We start from the raw sequence: 19,438 nt of genomic DNA on the forward strand, positions 1-19,438 counted from the left end.
GGCGGCAGCAGTGAAGGGAGAGGGACGAATCGTGTCAACGTTTGTTTCTACCGTTCGTTTTCTTGATTCAAGAAGGTATAACTAAGATTTCCTTCTCATCTCCTTCATTGAAACTTTATTCTTGAATCCTACATGCATATAGAGGGTGTAGGAATCATAGATCGCAAAGTTAATCGGTGGGAAAGTGAGTTTGCTTGAGAACTTTGATAGTTATGTTATTGTTGATTAAGTTGTGTGAAGTTTGATTTGAATCCTTGGTAAATGATCTAAGTTTATGTGCAAACATGTTAAGAGAGTCTTATCAAGCATGATTGTGTGTTATAAGCATGAGAAAATTTTATTTGGATGATTGTGGAAGAAACTCAAATTTCGAAATTTTGAGTATGAAATTTGTGGTATTCGGACAGTGGATTCCGACGTGTATTTGACTGACCAAACGGTCGAATTTTGATACGAAAATTTTACTGAGTAAATTTCAAGGTGATTTCTGTGTCTCGTATAAATTTCAGCCCTTTTTGTCGAAAAATGAATTTTTGAAAAATGTTTGAAGTCTACTGCGCAATTCTGCCAGTAACATGTGTTCTCGGCCAGAATGTTTCGAAATCTGTTTGACCGACCAAATGACCTCCGATCGATTTGATTCTTGAACTAAATGAAAATTTGGAGTGTCTTCTGAGTTTTGTAAAAATTTCAGCCTAATTGGACATCGTATGAATTTACGGTGAATTTTTCAAATGAACTGCGCAGTGCTGCTAGAATTTTATGTTCCGATCAGAGAGTTTCATAAATGTTTTGACTGACCAAATGACACGATTTCGGTGTGAAATTTTAACTGGGTGAACTTGAATGTGTCTAATGTGTCGTGACCAAATTTTAGCGTCATATGAGGAAGGATGAATTTTTGGTGAATTTTTGAAGTTGACTGTGCAATTCTGCCAGAAAATGTTTTCTCGACCAGTAGGTTACGTTTCCGAATTGACCGACCAAAAGTGGATATTTTGATATGAAATTTAAACTGGGAGTTATTTGATGAGTCTACTGCATTTTGGTAAAATTTTAGCCCCAACGGAAGTCGGGTAAATTTTTAATGATTTTTACAAAATGGTTGCGCAGTTCTGCCAAATTTTTATCTTTACAAGATGACTATATTGTTATGTTATAAGTGATATACATGATTTATATATGGGTAAGAGAATGATAAAAGGAACGATAGGACATGCATGATAATATAAGTTTACGAAAGGCTGATCTGTTTTGTCGTTGGCAAGGGTGATTGAGTATACGTGAGCTCGAGGAACGAGGGTTGCCTTAAATGGATATTGAATGGTTTAAGCAAACGAGGTGGGCTTTCTTTTACTAAACTCTTTTACGCTTTCAAAAGTATGATTATGGAGAAATAAGGGTGGTTTAAAGTGTTATGTCATGCCATGATGCTTTGTTTATGAGATTGTTGCCTGATGCCTAGTTCGTCTGAGCTTGCTCCGTTAGGCTATATGGCTGTAATGAATGAATGAAACGAATTCGGGTCTGAGTAGGGCCGCAAACCCTATCAGGCTGTGTACACAAGTGGGATCGTGAGCCGTCCTTGCTAGTCGGCCGGTCTCGTGGGCGAATAGTGTGGCCACACTTTCGTCGCACTATGGAAAGAGAATGTGATTGAATGATTGATGAGAAAGTGGGGAGATTGATTGTCTGGCCAGACTTTGAAATATTTTTGTGTTCTCGTGATATTTCTTAACTTCATAAAACTCGAGATCACTGGTATGGATGACATAACTGTTTTTATGAAAATGTTTTCGGCATGAGCCCATTGAGTACAACAAGTACTCAGCCCTACATGTGTTTTCCCTATGTGCAGGTTGAGCGGGATGTTGCGGTGGATGTTGAGTCGGCTTAGGGAATATGGATGCGTTGTGTCTTCATACACAGGCGTCATCCTTGACTCTCTTTGAAACCTTAATTCCGCTGCTATATATATTTTGAACTAAAATTCTTTTAAGCTAACTGAGTCTTTCTTATGAACTGAAATCCTTAAATGTTATTCTTAAATGTTTGTCCCTTGGTCACGATCGCCTCGTTTGTAACACCCCTAGCATAGGCGGTCGTGACAAATGACATAAAATTTTAATACAAAATTAATAAAGTAGGATAAAGATAAAAATAAATAAATAATTGAAAAAGAGAGAAGCTTGCCGTTAATAAAAGTGACTGATTTTATGAGGCGAACCGAAACGTAAAAAATGACTATTTTTTTCAAGTAATAAATTTTTAATGAAAAATTATACCTTAGAATGCAAGAATTGAAGTTTGTTGGACCATTAAAATCATTTGCAAATTGCAGGAATCATGTAAAGCAACCACGCGTTGGAATAGTGAAGAAAATTTTCTAACAAAAAAATTTTACATTTAACGAAAATTTCAAAAGCGAATTATCATAGACTTGTCTAAACACACACACAAAACAAACATATCAAGATTGCTGCAAATCTAAATCAAAGAAAAGTTAAGATTTCCCAAGAAAAAAAGCAACAAAGAGAAATCAACAAAATCTTCATCTATCTTAATTACATGCTATCAAGAACTCATTTCACATCAGAATGGGGTCACACACGAAAAAGGGTGAGTGAAATTTTATTAAGGCTAAGTAATAAATAATTAAATAATTGGGACATAATTCCTTTAAGAAATTAAAAACGTTGAATACCGAGCAACATAGTGCTTGGTAAATATTTCAGTGCTCGTTAAATCTGATTTACCGAGCACAACTACCGAATAACAATCTATCTCGATAAAAAAAAGACTATATTCAAACGACAAACTAAAGGCGAGATGCTTGGTAGTTTGTTGTGATTTTTAGTCACTAACACTATGTTTTTTTTCTTCATTTTTTTATCACATTACTTTGAGAGATACATTCAATTTGACAAAAAATATGTAATTCTTGCATTATTGCGTATAATACTAACATTAAACAACTAACCTTTCAGATTTTGTATACACAAACCTTTTTTGACATGGTAAAAGTAAAAGAAAAAAAAAGCAAAAATGAAAAAAATGGAATCTTGAAAATGAAACAAATACAAATATTAAAGTAACTAAAAGGTGAAATAAATAGATAGAGGCATGGAGTAAGACATGCATGAGCATGGGACATGCAAATGGATGGGCATGGGAAGCATATCTTAAAAGAGAATCAAAGGAAATTGCCCTCTCTTTGCACCTGCTCAAGATATGGCAAAGAGCACATGATTTCACACCAGGAAAAAGGGGAACCTATATATCCTGACATCACCTGTATCTCTTGTGAGGATTTTAGTGGGACCCCCTATCCCCTAAATAAAACTCCTCCATTTTTCTATTCAATTTCCTCTCATTCAAGAATCAATCTTTGATTTGAATGCATATGCTCACACATTTCTTTATTCTTTCTTGCTTGCCTTGTAATTCAAACTCCAAGTTGGAAAATTTGAGGCATATCTTCATTTGAAATCTGGTCAGATCTTGCTTTGTGGGTTGTGGGATTTTGGTGGGACTTCATATTTCATTTCATCTCCATTTCCTTCCTGCCTAAAACAAAGTATAGAAAAGCACCCCCACTATAGAGAAAGAAAAGGAGCAATCTTTTTCCCCCTTTAATCAATCCTCACTTTCTTCTTCTTCAACCCCTCATTACTTTGATTTTTACCTCTATTTTTGGGGATTCTGACCAATTTGAAGGAATGGGATTGGCTGCAGCAGAAGCTCAGTTTCATGTTTTGGCTGTTGATGACAGTGTGATTGATAGGAAGCTCATTGAGATGCTGCTTAAGAAGACTTCTTACCATGGTAATGAACTTTTTTCATTGAGTTGGTTTTGTTTCTTGAAAAAAAAATTGGTTTGCTTAATTGTTTGCTTTTGCTTGTGGCAGTTACTACAGTTGATTCTGGTAGAAAAGCTCTGGAATTTCTTGGTTGGAATGAAGGAAACTCTGATGAAGCCATTTTCTCTCCCAAAAATAATCAGGTAATTAAAACTCCATCTTCTTCCTCTTCTCCCTTTATATTGAGAAGGGTAAATTGAATCTATTTTGTGGTTTTATTACAGGAGGTGGAAGTAAATCTTATTATTACAGACTATTGTATGCCTGGAATGACAGGCTATGATTTGCTCAAGAAAATTAAGGTATGTGTCACAATTTATGTTTTCCTTTTTTGCCATCTTGCAATTCATGTGGTCTGTTTTTGGTGAGATTTTTGGATAGTTCAACTTTCCCAAGAAAATGGTAAACATATAGAAATAAACCCCATTGAGGTTAACTTTGAGGAAAAATATGGCTCTGGCAAGATTTTGTTGAATGATTTGATACCTAATTTTGTATAGTAAGATGTTAATGGGACATTTACTTATTATTGTATGCTTGTAGTAATAAAAATGTGGCATCTGAAATTGAACAGGAATCAGCAGTTCTGAGAGATATACCAGTGGTGATTATGTCATCTGAGAATGTCCCCTCAAGGATCAACAGGTAAACAATGGTGAAATCCTCAATTTCAATTGGATAATACTATAAAGATGTGACTAAACGAAATATTGTTTGCTACACAGATGCCTAGAGGAAGGGGCAGAGGAGTTTTTTCTGAAGCCAGTGAGATTAGCAGATGTAGACAAGCTTAAGCCCCACATTATGAAAACCATGGGCAAAGAAACTCTAAACCATGAAAATCAAGATAATGATAAAGAAATTGTGGAAACAGAAATCCAATCACAGCAACAGCAAACACCACAATCCAACATCAATAACAATAAAAGGAAGTCTATGGATGAAGGGCTTTCACCTGACAGAACAAGGCCCAGATACAATAATGGTCTCACTGTTATGTCCAACTAATTTTCTTCTTTTTTTCCATAATGTTCCTTTTTAAAAAAAAATTATAACCTATTTTTTTATATTTGCTTTTTGGTGAGATTGTAAGATATTGTATAGGGAGAGAAATCAAGGGGTGTGGTTCATCGTGAAGGATGAAGAATATATCTGTACACATTTGACAAAGTAGAAAAATTTACAACCAATTTTGTATATTTACTAATTCAAGGATGATGCTAAGATACTTACATGCATAGTATATATTGTATTATTAGTGGGTAATTTATGAGTTTATTGGGATTTGATTTGATTTGATTCTCTTTTACCAAACACTTTTATTGGTATTGTATGATGCACACGTTAGGTGAGTGGACGAAGCAACCAACTCACAGCCAAATGAGAATAGTGTATGAATACAGGTCTTGACTAAATAAAAAATTTAATTAATAGTTGGTGTTTCTTATGAATTCAAATGCAAAAATGTAGTACTAGCATACAAGACTTTTCAACCGATTCTATGAAACAATATGTATCGATATGAAATCAAAATAAGCTATTTATTTATTCTTTTATAATGGATTTAAAGGGGGAATATACTGTGCTATTTTGTTAAAGAAAATTAAGTCTTTACACTTAATAAATACTCAATGTCTGCAAATAAAAAACATGTTCTAATTTGCCACGGATTTTAAGAAAAAATGTGATCTTATAAAGAAAATGAATAAAAAAAATGTGACTGTAATGCAATATTCTATTATTTTATCATCCGTAATTTTTGGCTAATATACTATCTACTTGCATTTTGGCGCGAACTGTTAGTACAAGAATGCCGCTTAGAGCAAATTAAAAAGGTCATAAATTTTCAATTTCTAAAATAGCAATAAACAGAATTTTAAATTAAAGTTATGTCATCTTATTAAATGTTTATCAAACAGATGAAATTGAAGATAACAGTAGGAGATTCAAGACCTTCTAAGGGTGACCGCAGATAACAATTGGTAAAAGAATACACTAAATATAGTAATACCAATGCAAGGTTACACTGTCACATTTGAGATTAATGTAAAAGGTGAGATTTTAGACAAAAAGGAGAATACACACGACATACTAGACATTCACAATTGCTTAGTCTACAACTCTTGTAACATGAAACTTGTCCAGAATCGTCTGAAGCATTGTCTCCCTACACTGCTCTGCTTACCTGCAATTATCATGAACTTCTGTATATAGCTTTGTCCATTCAAATGGAGAATATGACTTTTCTCAAACATAAGTGACGAAAGAAATAATAACAGAGACACTGGGTCATGACTCCTTTGAAATGCATAGATAGATCCTAATTTAGTCATTCTCTGTTTATGAGTGCATATATACAATTATGCTATCAACCTGAATCAACAGATTCTCAGACATGATTAAATCAGGCAGTTCATGGATCATGCATCACTAACAGAAATGCTATTGAACAAAGTACATCAAAGCCATTACTAGTCTATTTTCTCTATGTTCGATGTGTTTGACGAACTGCAAATCCATGCAAAGTAGAGGGGAGAGTGTGAGAGAATGAGATACCTTCGTTTCGACCTTGTGTTTTTTTTAGTGGAGGGTTCAGGATAAATATTTTCGGATTTGATACTGCTTTTCTTTATTGTGGATTTAGAAGCACCTGCAAGCAGCAAACGAGTTAGCTATGGCCGCACTGGACCATTACAGATGTAGTATTAGAGTTCTAAGCCTATAACCTCTTAGAGGAATAAAAGGCGATTGGACTTCATTGTCTTCCAATTCCAACTCTGTCATCTCGCTAGAAGCTTCTGAACGCGTTCTTGATCTGGTTGGTTTTGATTTTGAATGCAAAACTTCAGCCTCCTCAGAATTGCTGGTTTCTACTTCATCTGTTCCATAACAGAAGCAGGAATACAAATCATTTCCAATGAAACAGCTGATGCTGAAAGTTTTAGGTATGAATAGTGCTGCACCTACCTTCAGTGATTTCAGATTCTCCACTTTCCTCTACTTCCTTCTGGTTTGCAACATAGCTTTCTATGTTACTAACCTTTTGTTGATGCACTTGTGCATTCTTTTCAGTAATAACCTGTTCCTTCTTTTCATTATGGTATTTATCAATCTTTTCCTCGAACTCTTCAATGATTGCCTTCTGTTCAGGTTTGGCAAATTTCTTCCCCTGAGAGAATATTGGAAAAAGTTAAGAAGCAACTCTAGTTATGCAACAAAGTTAAAACAAGTGAATGAAGGTGTAGCCACATCATAAGTCAGAACCTTATTAATTATATTTCTGAAATGCTCCATGACAATGTCCTCAGATAAGACATGCTCGTATATTTTGAAAGACTCCATGAGCTTCTTCATGCTCTTCTCAGTAAATGCAAGCTGAGAAAGGCAGTACGAAATGCATTCCCACTGCTTGACATCTGCAGTTATCAGCAGAAGTGCCATTAGTTATAAATTGCCATATACAAGCCTTTTTGGATAGGTTTATAGACAAAACAGCATCACGGAGATTTTAAACAAACAACTGGGCCTCAGTAGTGACAGAAATTTGTGGTCATTAGGAATAAAAATAATACTATAGTAATTGTTAAATAATCCATACCAGAAACACCAGTGAACCTGTTGCAGAGTTTTTCAACAAGAGATTCCATTTGTTTATCCTGAGAATACACAAAAAATAAGCAAACGCACACAATAATCAAGTGGAAAAATGGAAGACAAAGCTTTGCTTGTAATACCTTCTTGATGGAGCCAATTAAAAATTGCATAATGTTGCCAAAAGACTCTCCATTCAAGTTCTGAGAGGACAACTTTCCCAGGATATCTGGAAGTAGATTATATACAGGGTTGCTTCCTACAATGGAAATGAATTCAATTTTTCCCCATTTCTTAAATACAGAAGTGTGTAAACAATCCCATTCAAGAACACAAAAATGTGCTATTGGTTCACCTTTCTTGGATAGCTCATGAAAAAATAATTTGACTAAGTTTCCAATTCTACCATCTTCATCTTCCAATCTCATGGCCATTTCATATATGTAGCCTTTCACCTTAAAAGATTTAATAATCAAAGATCAATACCACATATGATGTCTGCAGGGAATGAGAAAGGAGGGTTGAGATAGCACTCAAACCTTCATCATGTCATTTAATATAAGGTGAGAAAGAACCAACACAGCATTCTTTCTGACGGGGACTGATTGATCACGAAGGCGTGCATACATATTTTCCGTCCATGGCTCTAATAGGTTAGGAAACCGAACTGCTAGATCACCAAGTGCTATGGTGCAATTTGAACGGACTACTTCTGATAGTGCGTTCTCCACAACAGTGAAAAGCAGTTGGAGATTTGACTCGCTGAGATAAACAATATATTATGGCAAAAGGTAAACCATGTAGTATTATGGCATGCTGAGAGAAGCAAATGAGCAATTCTTTTTCTTACCAGAATTCAGCATCAATTATCATTAAACGGCATAAAGCGAGCATTCCAGATGCCTGCAGTGCAGGGTACTGAAAAGAGGGAGAGCTTGCATCAGTTCATTATATAAATGCAGGCACGCAAAAAATAAAATCAGCAACTTCAGAAAAAAAAAGCTGATCACATTCACATAGCATTTCTTCCTCTCCAACATATCAATAACACTAATGTGAAAATGAAATCACCTTCTGCATTAGACTAAAGTTTCTGCATAATTTAGTCAAAAAAGGTGCACAGTGCCCAATCAAGTTCTTTCCAGCATCGCCACCAGAAATGATTTCCTTCTCTGCTCTTTCCGCAAGGTTATCAAGCATTGCATCCTCAGAAGCTGCAAGGCCTAATTCAGAGTTGATCCCATCATCCTGTAAGAAATCAACAGCTCATAAGATCTAAAAGTATAAACAAGTAGTGAAACTAGAACATAATTGTCCGCATGGCACCGTACAATCAAAAACAGGTTACCTTCTGTACATCAGATTCAGTACTGACATCAAGATTTTTGTTCTCAGCATCCATTTTCTCTTTCTTGGCTTTTGCTTTCTGAACTTTCCGGAGACAAGATTCGATATAAACCAATTGGTTCATGGCAACATGACTAACAACAAACAGATATCTGCTGAGCTTTGCAACTTGCATAGAGGTAAGGACATTGGGGCTGTCAGAATCCATATCAGCTTGCAATTCACTTCCTCCACTAGAATCGAAAACAGACTTGAGGGACTTTTTTACTAGATCCGCAGCTATAGATTCAGGAGTTGGATGAATAATGTAAAGTGCACTTATTGCTGTATCAGCAGCAGCATACCATATATTTTCTGGAAGTGAAAAGCCAGATATCAAGTATTCTAGAATACCAAATACACGAGTTCCATTAGTAGACAATAACTTCTTATCTTCTTCAGAAAGCCTCTGGAGTGCAGAGCATGCTGTCCTAGCTAGCAGGGGTTCCACTTTGGCCCAACGACCAAATCCAATGTCAACAATGTCTTGAAGGTGAGAGCTAAGAATAGAGGGTGAAGCTTTTGCAGCCATACACAGAACTGACAAAGCACCACGACATTGACGGGCAGTAGTTCCATCAATATTGAAACAAAAGAAATCCCAAAGTGCTGATAACTGGACAAAAGAAACAAGTGCCAGAAAATAAATCTTCTTTGAGAGATGAATCAAGAAGGAGAATATCAGATAACAAAGCAAGATCCTAGAAAATCATCCAATAATCTTCTACTTCTACAGCTGTCAATGGGGAAAAAAATCAAGAAGAGGCGGTTCTGCTATATTAGTATACTATTCCTTTATAAAATTTCATAATGCAATGCCTCATTATCTTTCTGATAGAATTAAATAAATCATATACTACTATAAACCACCCCTAAAAATAATATCTTGTGCACAAGCAGCGTTCTGTATGCAACCTAAGCAGCTTTCCGAGGTCCCATGATTTTGGCCTAGTCAGCCAGATCAAGCAAACGGCTCCTTAGGTGGTTGAAGGCAGATAGTAGTGGGTTAAGGCTTTCTAGATTTATCAGATTCTGTGACATAAACAAGGATAGACAAAATAACTAAATCAAAGCATTCTCATATAAAGTACATTAATTTTCTGTTACCTAATATTGTGCCAAGAAACTCGTGTGATATAACACTACAACAAGCAATCCTTCAGCTCAAAATGCTTCTAGTCAAGGAAAGGAGCTTACCATGCTTGCAGTTATGTCACCTTTAAATACCAGAGCACCAAGAATGAACTCCAAGGATGCAAGATCGCCAATATTTGAATCTATGGCCAGATGTAAGAGATTCTTAGCAGTTTCCACTGGATTCTTCCTTATATATATTGTGATGAAAGCATTCTCAACAGCCTCATAAATTGATTTGTCTTGTGAAAATACCTGTTGGCATCCAGGAGATTGACATGTCAATTTCCTATATAAGGGATCTTAGAACAAACGCCTACAGAAAGAAAGAAGAGGAAGAGGGGGTACTGTAAAGGAAACAGATTGTAATTCTCCAAAAATCATATTTATGACAATAATGAGGAATTACCAAAGGCAGCATCTTGCGAAGACAGTCTTCTGATCCATCAATTTGAAACTGTCTACATCTCATAAGCAGAAGAATAGTATTTTCGACATCACTTGAAGATGATGAAGCCATTAATTGAACAAGGGTAGGCATTACAGAAGACATGCATTTGGAGAATCTCAAGCCAGCCTCCAGTGAAGCAATTAATGTTCTGGTTTGTTCCACATTCCCAACATCAGGTACAGAACTATCCACTTGCTCGGTCCCATCTGCCACTTCAGCTACGCAACTATCAGTCAAACTATCCTGATTCTTCAAGTCTTTCTCCAATTCTTCATTTTCAACCCCACTCTCTCCACCAGAGGCATCATTATCTGATGGCAGGTTATCAGAATTTTCATGGGGGTCTTTTGGTGAGAGCTCATTTAGCTTCTTCTTGTATTGCTCTAGAGTTGCCTCAAAAGAAGCAGCTCGGAGTTGAGGTCCGAAAGGATTGTGCTGCAGCATCATGATAAGCAAATTAAGTGCTGATTTTCTGACTATGGCACTCTTATCTTCTAACCTTCCAGAAGCCACTGCTGCAACCTCATTCCACAAACCAATTGATACAGAATGCTCCTCACATAATTCAGACCAGACTTGAAGAACTCGACTCCTGGTATAAGCTGAAACATCACGACACCGTTCCAACAAGATTTCCAGCATAGCTTGTTTTGTTCTAAGACGTATAGATTTTGAACTCATCTCTCCTTCAACATCACTAAAGGCCTTTGCAACTAACTTACCCAATACCCCAACAAGTGCATTCCTTATCTTGTAAGAATCTCCCCCAAAATGAGGGACCAATAAGCCAATGTTAGTAGAAAGCAGCTTTGGCATTCGATCAGCTAACTCTACAAGAAACCGCCCAATATTTTCAGCCCCAACAGTATCTTTAACATAGCCTTTTGGATTTGACCTCCCAATCTCCCGGATAAGGGTAGTTGCCAGGCTTCCATCGGCATATTTCTTTTCAGCTCCGGCAATGGCATCAGCCAAATGAATGACTACATAATCATATTTATGAATCAGGTGCATAATGGAGGCACATGATTGGGTTATGTAGTGGTACTTAGTAGCACAAGTCCCAATTATACGGCACACTGCATCTTTTGCATCAGAATCTTTTAGCAGTGACGGGTTCTCAAACATCGAGAAAGCATTTCTACAATTAGCCATGTTACACATCAGATATCATCAAACATTTCCAAATTTATGAAACAAATAGAAAAGCACTATTCCACTTACTTCACAATGAAAGATAAGTAATTCTCATCAGGATCGCATGAACCAAAAAGCAAAGAGAGGTTGATCTCCAATGAGTTTGCAATTAAATTCATTATTCTGCCTCTCTGAGCATCCCAATTCCACAAATTCACAGTCTGTTTCTTTCTAGCAGAAACCACCCCCTACACCATTGAACCAACATTAAAAAGGTTTTCTCCCTCAACCAGGAAACAAATCCAGTTACTTCCATTTTAGAGTATCGGTAAATTTCAAAACCAAAAGCTAGCTCTATTATATGCATACACTTAGCAAAGCTGCATATTAGTAATAACAAAATTTCAAAAATATGATAGAGCAATAAGCACTTACTTTAGGTGCAACATTAGGCGAGCCGAAACTGGACTCCTCGATAAGCACAATATGCACAAGGAAAAAAGAGTAAATCTTAAACGCATTGCGATGTGAAGCCACTCTATCAACAGCCAATTGATCGTCTTCGCCGGCATCATTCCCCTCCTCCCGCGAAAGGGATGCACGCCGGCAGAGTGAGTCGACATTTGGCAATAATACACTGAAATTGGACCTCAGCGCCTCCGCCAAATTGAACTTGCAAGCGGGGGTGAGGGCGGCGAAACCCTTCACCAAGGAATAGACGCGGTCGAAAACCTCCTGCTCCTCCACGCAGAATAACTCCTTGTCTGACAAATCGAAGGAAACACCTGTACGGAGGGCATAAAAAAGGCGTCAATTTAAGTGGAAAAAAATCGATTAGTGAATGAGGAGGCGAAGAGCTAACCTTTGACAAATTCTTCAAGCTCCGGCGGTGGGAGAGAGGAAACAGGAAACGGCTTTTGAACGGTGAGGTGAGTGCAGTCGGAGTCGTTGTCTTCTTCGAGGGAGGTGAGAGTTTGAGGGAAGACGAAATGTAAAGCCATTTCTGGAGAGAGAGAGAGTTTGAAATTAAATCTGGAGCTTTGAAGAGCGGGAACACAAATTATAAATGTGCAGAATTTGAAGTACAGAAAAATAATTAAGCTAAGAGAAGAGAGAGTATCAAGCCCATTGGGCCGTGATATTTAATTTCGGAGCTTTTTTTTCAACTTTTTCTGTAAATTGTCCACCACTAATAAATCGAAAATAATAGTCCATATATTAGTAGGCCCATTGTGCTGAGATAGGCTTCTGCTTGATTAAATTAGCCTAATCAGTGTAAATTTCGTGATTAATATTGATTTATTATCCAAATTGTGTTCATCTCTTGGATTTCAGTATTGCAATATCCTCCGTCATTCACTACCAAGTAGCATGTCACCATCACCAATATTCTTCATTTTCTCATGAAGATCAATGATTAAAAACTCATTACATCTATCCCCAGCAGCAAAAACATGAAACTTGTTCCCAACATCAATCCAGCTGCAACCAGGCTGTTTCTTGAGCCCCTCCTGCTTCATCCTCAGCTTCACCATCTCAGCCTTCGTTGTCCTCCCTCGAGCAGCGTATAAGCTAGACACGAGCGCATAAGTGCCTGCATTTCCTTCTGTTTCCACATCCAGAAGTTTCTCAGCAACCTGTTTTCCTATCTCATCATTCCCATGAATCTTGCATCCCAACAGAAGTGTGCACCAACTATTTACTGATGCTCTACCACCACCAAGCTTCTTCATAAGCTCGAACGCCTCCTTTAACCTCCCTGCTCGGCCATACAGATCGACTATGCACGTGTTATGCTCTTCCCTCACTTTTATAGACTTGTTTCGAGAAAGCATTTCAAAGTAATCCAGCCCTTCCTGTACTAAACCGGCATAGCTGCAAGCAGAGAGCAAACCAACATAGGTGACCTCGTTTGGCTTGAAACCCCTCCTCCGCATCTCCTCAAACACCATGATCGCATCCCTTCCACATCCGTGGTGAGCATAGGCAGAGATCATGGAGTTCCAGCAGACCAAGTCTCTGCAGCGCCTCAGCCCGTGATCAAACACTTTTCTAGCCATCGCCACTACTCCACATTTCGAATACATGTTGATAAGTGATGAGATCACAAACTCACTCTCTTGGTATACAGTCTTGCTTATTACTTGATGCAATTGCAATCCTTCAACAAGACCAGCAAAGTCACTACAAGCTCCCAAAACACTCGCAAATGTCCCTTCATTAGGCTTCACCCTTAGACTCCTATTCATCTCGTAGAACATTCTCAAAGCTTCCTCGCTTCTGCCACACTGCGTGTATCCGCTTATTACAGCAGTCCAAGAAACCACATTCTTCCCCGGCATCTCATCAAACAACCTCCTCCCCTTCTCCAGCTCGCCATTTTGCATAAAACCAGTGATCATCGCGTTCCAAGACACAACACTACGCTCAGGCATCCTATCAAAGAGCAATCTAGCTTCATCTACCTTCCCATATCTTGACAATCCCGATATCATAATGTTCCAAGAAATCACATTCCTTACAGACATCCGGTCGAAGATCCCCCTCGCCTCCTCCACCCTCCCGCAGCTCACCAACCCCGAGATCACCGTGTTCCAAGAAAGGATGTTCCTCTCTCCCATCCTCTCAAACAGCAGCAACGCCTGGTCAATCTCGCCACTTCGGACATACCCTTCAATCATAGTGTTCCAAGCCACCACATTCTTCTCCGTCATTTCGTCGAAAAGCTTCTTTGCCTCGGCAACTCTATTCATTTTCAAGTACCCGGATATCATAGCCGTCCAAGTAACTCCATTTTTCTCAGCATCAACCCTGTCGAAAAGCTCCCGCGCTTCTCCGACCAGACCACACTTCATGTATCCCGAGATCAGCGCCGTCCACGAGATCACATCCCTTTCAGGCATTACTTCAAACAGTTGGCGCGCTTCACGAATCTTCCCCTCTTCGCATAAGCATGTGATCGTACAGTTAGCCCTAGCCACGTCTTGTTTGAGCGAGTAATCTTGTCTAGGAATCGATAGTTTCGACTGTTTCTCAGCTTCGGTCATTGAGTGATACAATCTCAATAAGTGAAACTTTGCTGCATAGAAATTAGAGCAAACAGAGCTTAAAGGAGCAGATTTCATGCTATTCTGTGTAAGAGTTGAAATTTGGCGATACATTATGAAACTTTCCTCGTCCAGCCTCCAGCCCAACCCATCCACTGATTCTCTATCTAATCCACACACTCTCCTATCTCCTGCACTCCTCAATTCCTGTTGCAATTGGTTTTCCTCTTACTTGGAAACACCTAAATTGCTGCAATTTGACCGCTGTTTTTGGGGGGTTTCCAATAGGAAAAGGACTGATTGAGAGAATCAGTGCATTAATATGAAGTCTGAAGATTGTTATTCTGGCGCCAGTGAGTTTTCTCTTCCAGTTTAGCAGAACGAATTGGTTGATTCAATGTTCTTAGGTATTGATTCAATAATGGTCGAGCTGCAGGAGGCTTTGAAGGAGAAAGCAGTGAGCTTGCCTCAGGTGTTTATCTAAGGGGAGTAAATTGCAGAATCAGTTTATATAAATTGAAGAATCCCACGCCAAACATTAATCGTCACACTGAATTAAATTAATGAAAAAATCAATTCTTAAACAGTTATTGTTAATATAGAAAGAGTAGTTACGTGGCGTAAAATATGCGATTTTATTTTTAATTTTTCAGTTACTCTTTCGTATCTACCGGTGATCCTCACTATCACGATCCCCCTTCCCTCCACAGGTTCTTTTCTTTCTACTATTAATTTCTTTGAATTGTTTCGATGCTATATTTAAATCAAGAATTAGTTTTTCTTATTGATGCATTTCCACCGTAGAATATTACCAAAAAACTGCTTTCTTAAACATGATTTGTATCACATTTGTGTTTTTATGAATTATTATTTCTATGTGATCATGTTTCCTGTATTCATGTGCTAGATGAATCAACGTTTTGACTCGAAAATGAACGATAAAATGAGTGTAAGCATAGGAGATGCTGATCCACCGTCTCCGACGCAATACTCCACACCGTGTGAGTCACCGGAGAGCGGTGGCGCAGCTTGTCTCAGTGATGCTCGAACCGCGCAAGTGAAGATATGGCTCGTCTCCCAGTTTCACGATGCTGGAAAACACGTGCCCGATTTCGATGACACCCCTCAGACCATTTCTTACCTCCATAATATTGTAAATCAGTCCCATGCTCAAACTAAGGCTGCCACCATTCTCTCGAATGACTTCCGCCAAAAATCCGCAGAGTATCGCTCTCAAGGTTTCATCGTCTCCAATGCTTTCGTTTACGCCAGTTTTGCCTGTTGATTGTTTGACCCTTGATCATCATCACAGCTGCAAGAATGAGAGAGGTTTTGGAGAAAATGGGGTTGTCAACGGAGAGGTTGCCTTCAAAATTGGTGGCATCAGCAAATATTCTTGCTAATGTGGCAAATCTGTTGGATATTAGAGATACAGAGCTAAGCAGGTATCTATAATATATGTGTGTTTATGTTTAGCAATTTATTTTCCTGCAAAAGGATTTGGGTTTTTTTTTGGTGATGAAGGAAAAAATGGTGTTAGTTTTGTTGTAGCTGCATTTGATCTATCTCAGAGGAAAGCTGAAGTTGGAGAGAAGAAGGCTCAAGCAAAGCAAGAGTCGAGACAGCTTCTTGATTTCACTCGAAAGGCACTTGCCCGGTTGACTTATCTGAAACGGTGAATATAGCTATTAGTGGTTTGCTGAGGTAGCTACGTCTCTGTTGATTCTAATTTTGCCATTGCTTGTCGGCAGAACTTTGGCGCAGCTTGAGAATGACACAGCGCCTTCGGAATCAGAGATGGCGCACTGGAGATCGAACATGGTGATTTTGGACAAGAAGGGGACACAGTATCTGCAGGAGTATTCTAACTACAAGGTGATATATACTTATAAATATAACACAAGTGTATCATCATTTCCATTATGCTATTATATGGTGGTTGTGTGTTGATTCTTGCGATAATTTTGACCCAGAAAATGCTCGACCGCCTCAGCTACAGCCCTGAGATCAGGCATGGAGTGTTGGCGGAAATGGCGGATCACAGAAGGGTGCTGCAAAAGGAAACGAAACCAATCCTTGAATCTCTGCGAAGCTACCATGATTTGCCTCCTGTAATTAATTCATGGCTTCCTGTTTGTGTGTGTGTGTGTGTTTCTTTCCTTTTGTAGATGAATATTGGGCTCTTTTTTGTGTAATATGTGTGTGCAGGACAAAGCCCTAGCTGCATTGGCTGTTGAAGAGAAGAAGATGAAATTTGCTGCTGCAGAGAAGCACCTTGAAGAAGTGTTGCAGTCTGCAATTCCTGAGTGAAATCTCTACTCTATGGAAGTTTTATTAGTCTGTTCGTAGCGCGATCAAGAACGCGGTCTGTTCGTCTCTCAAGGGGTTGGTAGCACAATCTAGAGGGCGTTTGTTCATGTTGTTTCCTCAAAAAAACTCTATACAACATCTATCAGGTTATTCTTCCAAATGATTATCAGAATATTGCAAAATCATATTATTCACTTTCACTTTTTCAATCACTTTATGTCACATCATCTTTCTCTTTCTTTCTCTAAAAATTTTAGAAAGTATAAAATTCTTAAATATATTAATTATAAAAATTAAAATTATAAATTTAATTATTAAAATAATTTGTATAAAATTTTAATTTTGTTTGTAATTTGATTATTTTTTAATATTAAAAATTATTTTTTATTAAAACTAAATTTTTTATTTTTAATTGATCCCAATTTTTAATATTTAATATTAAAAAAATTAATTGAATCAGAATCAAAATTAAATCTAGCTACAAAGTTATTTTGATAATTAAATTTAGAGTTTTAAATTCCTTTTATTTTTAATTTTCTAAAAGTGTTAGAGAAAGAGAGATAAAAAAGATCCGACATAAAGTGAATGAAAAATTGATGTAAATAATATCATTTTAGGTTTTCAAATTATAAGAAAATATCATATTTAGTAATAAAGAGAGAAATAGATAAAATATCAAATCTAGTACGTAGATATGAAAGTTCATAAATGCCATTCAGGCCTTGGGGGTATTTTTTGTGCAAATTTGTAATGAATAGTGAAAAAGTATAGAAAATGTGATTACACCTTAGTTCAGGGACTACCCATGATATTTTTAAAGTTTAGGTACCATTTCCGTGCAAAACGCATAGTTCAAGGACCATTTCCGTAGTTCAGTCCATATTTTAAAACTAATACTCCTTTCATCCCATAATAAGAAGAGTGAACTACATAAAAAGTCCCTGACGTTTCCAAAAGTTTCGCTCTAGACCCCTAACAAAAAAAATATCCCCAGAAGTGCCTAACCTTCAACCTAATCACGAATGAGATATTTGTAGCCATTTTTCGGACCAAAATGCCCTTTTGCCTTGAAGGGCATTTAAGACAACTCCATTCCCTGTCGCAGTAGTCCTGCTCTGCGTTGATAATTTACTTTTGCAGACAACAGTGGTCAACTCAATGTTGATGTGCACAGACTACCGTGTTCCTTTGTCTATAGTTAAGAGTGTAGTGTGAAATAATTTCTCATCTTCCTTCTCTCTCTTCACTTCCTTCTCGCAAAAAGGGTTCAACAAGGGATTCATTGTCGTTTGAACTCTACCATATAACCATCAGTTGTAAGAGCCCAATTTATGTAATTTATTCTGCCGCACTGAAATTCCTCCGTGGGTTGGTGATTTTTATTGGGCTGTTATTGCAACGGAATTTGGGTGTATTCAATTCAAATTAGGGTTTATGGTTGTTTGGCTGTGTGGAGGTTTGTTTTTGGGATTTTATTTGTCTGTGAGATGGCGATGTTTGTTATAGTCCGATCAATTTTGGCTTATTTTGTTGCTGAATGTGGCTGGATTTCGTAGCTGACGCTGTGCGTTTTTAATTTAGGGGTTATGTGTGAGGTTATGTTTGGTCGGCTGGCTGTGGGGTCCATTTTTATTTGTGAAATTACTTTCATAAATAATGACATATAAATTAACTTGAATATGTTTGGGTTTGAATTTCCAATTCAGGTCGCTCTTGCAATGTCTTCTTCAAGTACGGAATCGTTCGGTTCAAGTTTCATTGGGATTGGTCTCGTCCACCGGTTGTTCTCTGTAGTCACGATGTCGCGGCCGAGCTGGTGACGTCTAGGACGTCGGCTAATCCAGGTCGACGTTACTATCGGTGTCCATTCTGGAAGGAACACGATTGCAGATTCTTCCGTTGGTTTGATGCTGGTCTATCGCCAAGCCAAGACACTTACTTTCAACGAATGAAGCTCGGACGAGACAGGTTTGAAGAACAACTCCGATCGAAGAGTATTGTGCATGGTGATCTTGAAGCCAAATTTCGCATCAAAAGTGATGAATGTGCAGATCTGAAGGCAAAATTGACCATGAAGACTGACGAGTGTGCAGGTCTTACTTCAGAACTTCTTAGAACCAAAAAAACGTCCCGAATGCTGAAAATTGTAATCTTATTTTTGTGCTTTGTAATTTTTTTCTTAATTTAATGGTACCACTTTTTTTTCAAGCGATGAGGGGGAATTTTGGTAATAATAATTTGAAGTTCCGCTGGCGAAATCTGATTCGAGAATATGGTTTTTGGAACACTGTCGTATGAACTAACACCTTGCAGTTTTTAGTTTATAATCACTTCCGAAGTACGCATCTTCTGTTGAAATAACACCCGACTTACAGAACTTTGTGTGATGTAGGTTATGGGCACTTGTGATATAGAATACACCAAAGTCATACCAAAGGTTTTCCAAAAAAACAGGCATTAAGTTTGACAAAAGCATAGTTAAAATACGCTATTGTTTACGACACACAAAATGCATAGTTAAT

The 19,438-nt window shown here is 37.7% G+C and overlaps 4 protein-coding genes across 5 annotated transcripts; 2 read left to right on the forward strand and 2 right to left on the reverse strand.

Annotated features, from left to right (window-relative positions):
• Positions 1–2,157: 2,157 nt before the first annotated feature.
• On the forward strand, positions 2,158–5,154 carry LOC121801258 (two-component response regulator ORR9-like). Its single transcript, XM_042200712.1, has 5 exons — positions 2,158–3,825; positions 3,909–4,003; positions 4,085–4,162; positions 4,435–4,505; positions 4,586–5,154. Exons 1-5 carry the CDS (start codon positions 3,720–3,722, stop codon positions 4,866–4,868), a joined length of 633 nt encoding a protein of 210 aa, XP_042056646.1. The 5' UTR covers positions 2,158–3,719; the 3' UTR covers positions 4,869–5,154.
• Positions 5,155–5,839: 685 nt separating this feature from the next.
• Positions 5,840–13,108, reverse strand: LOC121799487 (condensin complex subunit 1-like). Of its 2 annotated transcripts, XM_042198876.1 has the most exons (18): positions 12,992–13,108; positions 12,422–12,562; positions 11,995–12,344; positions 11,647–11,807; positions 10,381–11,563; positions 10,035–10,226; positions 8,800–9,453; positions 8,523–8,699; positions 8,302–8,369; positions 7,991–8,213; positions 7,807–7,906; positions 7,595–7,710; positions 7,459–7,516; positions 7,125–7,276; positions 6,828–7,029; positions 6,587–6,739; positions 6,417–6,510; positions 5,840–6,045 (listed from the first exon to the last, which is right to left on the reverse strand). In XM_042198876.1, exons 2-18 carry the CDS (start codon positions 12,558–12,560, stop codon positions 6,042–6,044), a joined length of 4,026 nt encoding a protein of 1,341 aa, XP_042054810.1. In that variant the 5' UTR covers positions 12,561–12,562; positions 12,992–13,108; the 3' UTR covers positions 5,840–6,041. The 2 variants fall into 2 exon arrangements, with proteins under 2 accessions (XP_042054810.1, XP_042054809.1); XM_042198875.1 differs by lacking the exon at positions 12,992–13,108 and having other exon boundaries at positions 12,422–12,715.
• LOC121799488 (pentatricopeptide repeat-containing protein At2g35030, mitochondrial-like) lies at positions 12,858–15,093 on the reverse strand. Its single transcript, XM_042198877.1, has one exon. It carries the CDS (start codon positions 14,718–14,720, stop codon positions 12,912–12,914), a length of 1,809 nt encoding a protein of 602 aa, XP_042054811.1. The 5' UTR covers positions 14,721–15,093; the 3' UTR covers positions 12,858–12,911.
• LOC121800981 (AUGMIN subunit 1-like) lies at positions 15,028–17,077 on the forward strand. The gene is made up of 7 exons (XM_042200463.1): positions 15,028–15,078; positions 15,514–15,844; positions 15,919–16,051; positions 16,147–16,281; positions 16,358–16,481; positions 16,580–16,717; positions 16,815–17,077. The coding sequence occupies exons 1-7, from the start codon at positions 15,028–15,030 to the stop codon at positions 16,914–16,916; spliced, it is 1,014 nt and encodes a 337-aa protein (XP_042056397.1). The 3' UTR covers positions 16,917–17,077.
• Positions 17,078–19,438: the final 2,361 nt, after the last annotated feature.

Source organism: Salvia splendens, chromosome 4 (assembly GCF_004379255.2).
Source record: "Salvia splendens isolate huo1 chromosome 4, SspV2, whole genome shotgun sequence".
In the NCBI taxonomy this organism is placed as follows: domain Eukaryota; kingdom Viridiplantae; phylum Streptophyta; class Magnoliopsida; order Lamiales; family Lamiaceae; genus Salvia; species Salvia splendens.

Excerpts from the sequence above, each read along its gene's own strand:
- LOC121801258 (XM_042200712.1), top strand. The coding sequence starts at position 3,720 with ATGGGATTGGCTGCAGCAGAAGCTCAGTTTCATGTTTTGGCTGTTGAT. Across the intron at positions 3,826-3,908 it reads TAAGAAGACTTCTTACCATG|TTACTACAGTTGATTCTGGT; the intron begins GTAATGAACTTT and ends TGCTTGTGGCAG. Across the intron at positions 4,506-4,585 it reads GTCCCCTCAAGGATCAACAG|ATGCCTAGAGGAAGGGGCAG; the intron begins GTAAACAATGGT and ends TTTGCTACACAG.
- LOC121799487 (XM_042198876.1), bottom strand. The coding sequence starts at position 12,560 with ATGGCTTTACATTTCGTCTTCCCTCAAACTCTCACCTCCCTCGAAGAA. Across the intron at positions 12,345-12,421 it reads GCTTGAAGAATTTGTCAAAG|GTGTTTCCTTCGATTTGTCA; the intron begins GTTAGCTCTTCG and ends CCCTCCGTACAG. Across the intron at positions 8,700-8,799 it reads CTGAATCTGATGTACAGAAG|GATGATGGGATCAACTCTGA; the intron begins GTAACCTGTTTT and ends GATTTCTTACAG.
- LOC121799488 (XM_042198877.1), bottom strand. The coding sequence starts at position 14,720 with ATGTATCGCCAAATTTCAACTCTTACACAGAATAGCATGAAATCTGCT.
- LOC121800981 (XM_042200463.1), top strand. The coding sequence starts at position 15,028 with ATGGTCGAGCTGCAGGAGGCTTTGAAGGAGAAAGCAGTGAGCTTGCCT. Across the intron at positions 15,079-15,513 it reads AAGCAGTGAGCTTGCCTCAG|ATGAATCAACGTTTTGACTC; the intron begins GTGTTTATCTAA and ends TTCATGTGCTAG. Across the intron at positions 16,052-16,146 it reads AGAGATACAGAGCTAAGCAG|TTTTGTTGTAGCTGCATTTG; the intron begins GTATCTATAATA and ends AAATGGTGTTAG.